The sequence below is a fragment of the Montipora capricornis genome, chromosome 11 (assembly GCF_036669925.1).
Source record: "Montipora capricornis isolate CH-2021 chromosome 11, ASM3666992v2, whole genome shotgun sequence".
Lineage (NCBI taxonomy): Eukaryota > Metazoa > Cnidaria > Anthozoa > Scleractinia > Acroporidae > Montipora > Montipora capricornis.
This window is the reverse complement of record NC_090893.1, coordinates 21,839,272-21,846,771: the sequence shown is the minus strand read 5'-3', so window position 1 is coordinate 21,846,771 and position 7,500 is coordinate 21,839,272. Positions and strand designations below refer to the sequence as shown.

At 39.4% G+C, this 7,500-nt stretch overlaps 2 protein-coding genes across 4 annotated transcripts in view; one reads left to right on the top strand and one right to left on the bottom strand.

Moving 5' to 3' along the window:
* Positions 1–7,500, top strand: part of LOC138024427 (uncharacterized) — a 308,112-nt gene that overhangs the window by 134,838 nt on the left and 165,774 nt on the right. The window lies entirely within an intron of this gene.
* Positions 5,886–7,500, bottom strand: part of LOC138024434 (contactin-associated protein-like 2) — a 15,701-nt gene continuing 14,086 nt past the window's right edge. For all 3 annotated transcript variants that reach the window (XM_068871638.1, XM_068871640.1, XM_068871639.1), the window contains one exon: positions 5,886–7,500. This exon is cut by the window's right edge and continues 28 nt beyond it. In XM_068871638.1, coding sequence (XP_068727739.1) covers positions 6,906–7,500 — 595 coding nt within the window. In that variant the 3' untranslated portion in view covers positions 5,886–6,905.

Here is a 7,500-nt window from a genome sequence, read left to right as displayed (position 1 = left end):
TGTCAAGGAATCCAATGATCACTTCAGATTTGTTAACGTACCACCTCGTTCGTCTCACCCCGAAGGATTCCGAATTCCTTTGTTGAAGTTCTTCGTTCTTTATCTAAACGAAGACGCGAGTGGCAATATGGAACCGCCAACAAGAGATGCGAAGGTGGTTGAGTTTGCATCGTCCATTAATATTTTGCCGCAGCCATGGAAGGGAAAAATCAACATCCAAGACAAAACGCATGATGAGTTGACCTATGGTGACGACACCTACAATCTCATGAAGTATGGCGAAGTCCCACCATTCTACTTTTTGAAAGAAGATACCTACTTCATGGTGAAAGCAGAAATTGTTAATCCGTGAGTGTCGGTATCCTAGTTATATTGGAACCTGGCGGTTTCTAGTTCAGCAGTTTGATCCATTAAACATGGAAGAGTAAGGAAGGGTCCAGTGCATGAGAAACTGATGCAAATCACTGGCATGCTTTTGCACAATAGTTTAAAAATGAAAATAAATCTGAAGCGGATTCTTAAACTTGTCTCGCTTCATAGCTTTTGTTACTATAAGGATCAAAGGGGCCTTAAAGGGACATTGTCAACCATGAGTCATTGCGGGAGGGCCCTTTCTTCGGCTTCATTTTCTGTAATACAGAAAATAGTAATCTGTGATAGGTAAAGCTCCATCGCGTTCCATCGGCCGTAAAATCTTGATCTGGTGGTTGTAATATTTGTAAATAGTTTATATAATATTTGATTCGTGTATAGGTATCGCTATTTTGTTGTTACTGCCGTTTAAAGTGCTGGATGAAGTGGTCTAAAAGATGTCGCCGTCCGAGGGCAGAAGGTCGACATATTGTTTGGCTCGTATCTTAGACATTTAATTTTTAGCATGAACGGAAATGAGTGTCAGGATTTGGAAAAGCCCTGTTCCGTAGATTCATGGTCAAGAGGACAGGAATGAAGTACAACACCAATGTTTCGGAAAGAAAACTGCTCCGCTTGTGGGATTTATCTCTTATATTAGCCCAATACAATGTACATGTATTGGGTTGTTACGCAATCCAGCTCCCTTTAATAGGGAAAATTTCTGTGGAGGACGAGTGAGAACAGTTGGTGTGCGAGTGACGTTGGTATCTTTTGAAGGAAGGCGGCAAATAAACAAGGCGAAAGCGGCGATACTGAAAATGTTTTTGGAGGGCTGTGAGGCAACTTAGCGAAAAAAATACTACTAGCGCAGTTTAAATGTGTTCCAAGACTGGCATTGGCTTTAATTAGAATCGCAAACCTAATTAAACTAGACGCTCCATGAGCGTAAACTGGGTTGCCTGTGGTACGTGTTATACAAAAACAGAAGGCACTGAGTTGGGTAGTATTGAGCTGCAACGTTCCAGTAATTTTTTTTAAAGTGGGGGGGGGGGGGGGGATGAAGGGGGGTGATGTAGACCGTTTGTGAGGTCACCCAAACGTCATGCCAGCAATGTCCCTTTGGCTCACACGTTCAAACGTTGAATTATTTTGTAATGTCGTGTCCCGTTTGAGGCCTAGTCAGTGAAACTCTCTCGTTTTTTCTTTGAAGGGGCTATGCCACTCAAAATTATATCATTCATGATTTGGGGTACAGGGATGGCGCAGTGATGACAGCACTCGATTTGATTTACGTTAATTGTTCATTTCAGTTTACAGTATCCCCAATTAGCGCTAGAACGACTAGACACTTGATATGTTGCTTTCCTTTCCTTTTTTCCCAAAATGCCCAAAAAACAGGATGAAACATTGCAAGAACAACTTAAATCTGTTGAACGACATAAAAAAATACTGCAAAAGGAAAGAGAAGCATGGATGGACATAAATGCACAAAATTGAAACGCATTACATTTGGGTAATATTGGAAAAAGTCGGCCTGACGTTTTTCAAATTATCACAAATCGCCTGCATGAAGTTTTCTTTCTCAGAACCATTTCGTTTGTGACTTAACGATCATTTTATCGGTAAAGGAATTCCACATTACCATTTTCGAGTTTTAAACTCGTGATTAACTAAACGAAGATTTTTCCGAAACACCCAAAAATAACTTAACTAAAATAGTCCGCAAAAAAACCTAACTGCAAATTGCTCTCACGGACGTTTTCCTGTATGTCATGCATGTCTAGAGTTGCACTTAGGAAACGTTTATGCCACACACTAAGGAAGGACTGAACATGTTGGTTCCGCTTCATAATTTCTCTTCTTTTCAGTCTCATCTGATTACAGGTCAATTTTTTTTTGGTTTACGTTTGCACCAAATGGTTTTGCAAACCCGGGAGTTACGGTGTAGCCCTTTTATTCCGCGCGGTTTAATTTTTGCGGATTTTGTGGATAGTACTTGTTCAGCTAAAAATACGTTCTAGCAGAAAAAAACACCAGCAAAATTAAAAACTGTAAAAATTTACTGGCGTTAATATAACTAAAAATGGCTTTTAATCCACATAGTAGGGTAAAAAAGATCCTTTATTTTAATATTTGCATTGAGAAAAAGCAATTGGAGCTTGCTACAAACAAAAAGCAACAATAAAAGGTTAAGTCAATACTTTTCCAGTCTCTGGAAATTCCGGTTGGGATGTAAATGGAACACACGTTTTTGGTTCGTTCCACTGGAAAATTTCCGGAATAAACGGAACTTCTGAAAAGGTAGTCCTGTTTTCCCATTGGAAACTTTCCGATGGAAATGTGTGTTACATTTACAACTTTTGAAAGGTCTTACCACTTCCAGGCTATTCACGGCCACATTTTTAAATTTTGGCGCGTAAAATCGCAAACACTGGGCGGCGAACGGACCTGAGTTAAATGGCACACGTTTTTCACCCAATGGAAATTTCAATCGAAATTTCCGGGAATTTTTTGTAAATGGAAAACGCCCCATGGTCTCTGGTATGCAACTCAAATAAGTTACCAGAGAATTTGCCGTTTGGTTTCAGTGTTACACATAACACTACCGTTTTCAAAATATTACCGAGAACTGAACGAAGGGTTAAATCAGCGACTAAATTTCTTGTGCGTGCGTGTGTTGTGGCGATGTTTATTTCAAGCTCGTATGCAAATTTTTAAATTACAAAAAATATTATACTTCATAAGGTCGTTAAAAAGCTTTATTTTTGGTAGTTCATTTGGACGAAAAAATGTCACAAAAACCTTTTCCACCGTAAAATTTATTGAAACAAACAAAATATCTGCTATTAGGGGCAAAAAAAACCCCTTCCAATTTCAATTACGTGCGTGTAAACAAGAAACATAACAGCAGTTAAATAAATTTCAGTTTGACAGTTCAAAACCCTTTCGGAAGAACCTTGACCGTAAAGCCCTGGCCAAACTATCAAACAAAGTTGGATCCAACATGCAACATTGTTGGATGTAAATGTTGAGGTAATGGGAAAACACTATCCAACATTGCTTGACGAAACTGATTCAAGTTCAAGTTGGCGCTAAAACTGAAACGAAAACCGCTTGTAGCGTTTATGCTACCGGCGCTGTTGGAGGACAGAAATGACCGATTCAAACGAGGAAAAAGCAAAGGATGGTTAAGACAACGTGTAGGGTATACATACAATACAACACCTACTTAACTGACCGCTCCCCATAGGGGCTTTTCAGGGCCAATGAAACACAACGAAACAACAACAACAACTATTAAGAATCCCAACTGACCGGAGGCAAACCAGTTGGCTATTTACAAGTGCAGCTGGGAAGTTGAACCAGGGAATATCAACGAGTGGACAGAGCGGGTCTTGAACCCTGGATCTCCGGATCTCAAGGCAAGCGCCCTAACCACTGGGCCACACTGCCTCCTTTTTATGGAGGGGTATGTTCACTGCAAGATACATCCATGATTAGAAGGTGATGAGAATGAGAAAGCGATTCGTGATTGGTTTAGCAGGACACAACTTTGTTAGGCGAGCGGCAAAACACTGCAACATTGTTGCGTCGAGCAGAATTGTTGGGCGTAATGTTCGATCACAAGCAAACTTTATCCAACACTTGATCTAACAGAAATTGTTGGACGAACGTCTTCCAACATGGGTGGCCAAACGGTCGAACAATGTTGGGTCGAACAAAGTTGGAGTGTTGGTTGAATCCAACTTTGTTCGATAGTTTGGCCGGGGCTTAAATAATGAAGCACAAAAGAGGCAACAAGCTTTCTTTCGAATAATTCGTTACTGTCACATTTCCAATTTTTTTTTATCTTAACACTGTGCAGAGTTGAGCGGCCAGACAACTTAGATGCGACTTCACTAAACACTGTGATGCATTCAAGGCATTCGATTCCTTCAATGTTTGTTAAATCCATAAAAATAATTGCCATTTGATTTCAGTGTTGTATATAATACCAAGTTGGTAAAATATTAGAAACAAAGGTCACTTGATATCCAAAGGCGAAAAATGAAATTGTCGTCGAAGATCATTACTCGTCGCTTTAAAGATTCCAAATATTTATTTTTAACCGCCTGTCTTGTTTATCCAATTGTCGTTCCATTCTTGAGCTCCATAAGGGTATATTTTGTTTAAAGATGCACTAAAACGCCAATCGCGTTACAATGACTTTCGATGCCATTGCAGGTTAATTAAATGTTCTCCTGTGTGCACCAGAGAAATCTACGCATTACCCCAACCCTCTCAAACCTAACAAAATACGGACAGAAGACTCTATGCACAAAGACACCACTTAGCAGGGGAGTGACAGGCAAGACTTTTACCGACACGGAAAAAGTGGAAAAAAGAAGATCATACTCGCATTCTAATGCGAGGTGTCTCTCATAAAGCGTGACAAAGTGTTTGGTGTGAAGATTTACGGTCCTCGTACTGTTTTCGCACTTGTTTCGTCTTAATACAATTTGCACAATCATGAAATTTTATTTATTGAAGCCTTTCTCCAGTCGTTAACTTTATTTTGTGTGTTTAACTTTGAGAATACAGTAGAACCCTGGTAACTCGACCTCCCCCGCTAACTCGAACTGAGTCTCAATTAAGATTATAAACATCGTATTGCAAACTTCTGTACGACTGTTTTAAATATCCTCTCAAAAAAAAATCATTTCTAGCAACACCAAACGTCAAAAACAACTCAGTGTTGAACTTCGTAAGAAACACTTGAAATACTGGTGAAATGAAACTGAGGATGAAATTTTACCTGTGTTTGCACAATTTTTCTGAACGTTGAAATTATATTTTTTCCGTTCCCATGGAAAATTGTTTTCGGTGTTATTTCAGGCAAATTTATATCTTTAGCTTTCAGGAAATGTAAAAAGGACTGTAAAATACTTAAAATTATTCTGGTACAAGATTTTTGTCCACTAAAAACTGAAATTGCTCGATTTGCTATCGGATTTCGTCTTAAATACATTCACAGTATTGCATCGTCGTAAGAATGCATATAAATCATTACAATTGTTACAAAATGTTTTCGTTTCTCAGTCATCAAATAAGTTCAGTTTGCACTGTATTGTGTAGCGAAGTGCTGAAAATCAATAAACTATTGACAGGTGCAAGCTGGAAAAACGTAGGGAGGTGGTTTGGAAATGGCTATGATAAAGCGTTGTGATTTTTCTGACAAGTTAATTTGTAACTCAGTACCCTTGTGCTTTCGTTCTAATAGAAAACATATCAAGTATTATCGAGGTCAGTTTATAAAAGTATGTTTTTTTCTCCTCACGATCGTTGTGGCGTCAAATGACCTCCTAAGACTTGCCAATTGATGAAAAACCTAACAGCGAATGATCAGGGAATGTGAGATTAAACTGGATAAAGCAGAGAATGCTGTTGTAAGTGATGATATTTGGCTTGACACCACCAGCCTGTTAAAACACGGTTGCCACGGCAACATCATTTATGGGAACATCAGACAACGTCAAGAAAAAGTGGCACACCTTTATTTCTGTGAGGGACAAATAAACAGCTACTAAAGTTTTCAGTATAACAGAATAAAGCACCTTTTCCAAAACTCGAAAAAATCTAGGAAAGCGGCATCTACGCACCTATACAAGATGAGATAACCCTAGCAATCTCATTAATAACATGTTTGGACCATGACAAATTTTGATTCATGTAGAGTCCTAAGGATTTGTAAAGGTAATCACATGATTTCGAGTGCAATTTGGAATAAATAAGCACGAGTAAATTTTTTTAAAGACGACCAAAATTGCTCGAGCCCGTATGGCAAGTGCAATTTGTAGTCTTTGAAAAAATTTACAAGTGCTTATGTATACCAAATTGCACGAGACAAATCATGTGACTACTTATTAATAACATACATGAAAAAACTCGAGATGGTTAACCAGAACAAACGCACGCGTATCACGCAATCAAGGAAAAATTGCGCCATAATTGCGCCATCCAGGGCGCGCGCTTGATTTGAAAACAAATGATTTGATTGGCTATCTGTGAACTTGTTTGTTCATTGACCAATCAGAATGCTTTATTACCTTTTTTGCATTCAATTACCTCTTTTCTGCACTGTGTTACCGAAAAACTGCACTGCTGTCAGCCAATCAGAATCGAGTAATTTTTTTATGTATATTATTGCGTGTGAAACTCTATTTATTTTGTGATCTTTAATCTGTATAGTAAGTGAATGGCCAACGAACGGTACTAGCAAGTCTCTGATGTGAGCCTTTTAGCTATTTTTTCGGTTTTGTTCGCCACATCACGCGCAACAGATAGCTCAACATTTACCAGACATTTCTGTTGAAGATCACTTAGATAAAAGTCAAACCACTTTAGGGCCTATTGATCAATGCAATAGCTATCTATTGTAGCTTTCGTAAGAGAATCTTATGTTAAACTGTTATCTATATGTGCTATGAAGTGATCTAAAGCCGGATTAACATTTGGCTACATTAAGGTCGTTATCTTTGAGAAGTTGATACACTGACAGGTAAAGCATGCGTTTATTTGGTAGATATTCCATAGCACCTCAATTTTCCCAGGGTGTGATACCCAAGCTGGGTAGGGGAGCTGTTATCTCCAAACCTCAGCTGCATGACGGGAAGATGAGATTTGTTTGTCAACAAACCGCTGTCCTCGCGCCACGTATTGTCATTCTTGTCACAGTTGCATCCATATCCGGAATGTGCACAATTGCCAGTTACTCCACATGCGCACTTGTATAAAGGAATGGAGTTCGCTCCTCCCCAGTAAGTCATCTTGTCTCCATCACGTGACACCCACCAGCCATACATGTTACCATTGTATAAGAGCACTGCGTTAAAACACTCGTACTTGATAAACTGCTCACAGTGGGCAGAGATGGCGGTTAGTTTTCCCAGCTGAAGGAGATTTGTTCCTGTGTAGTGAATGTCACGCTTGTAACAGCCTGGAGGGTAACATCCTTGCACCAGCGTCCTGTCTTCACTGTCGTGACTGATGACTGTCACGCCAATGTTATTCTTGTCAGTCATGTCACAGTCAACAGTGAAAGTTGCCACGCCTCCTTCTCCATCAGGATCGATGACGTAAGAACCACTTGGAGCATTGGGATTCAAC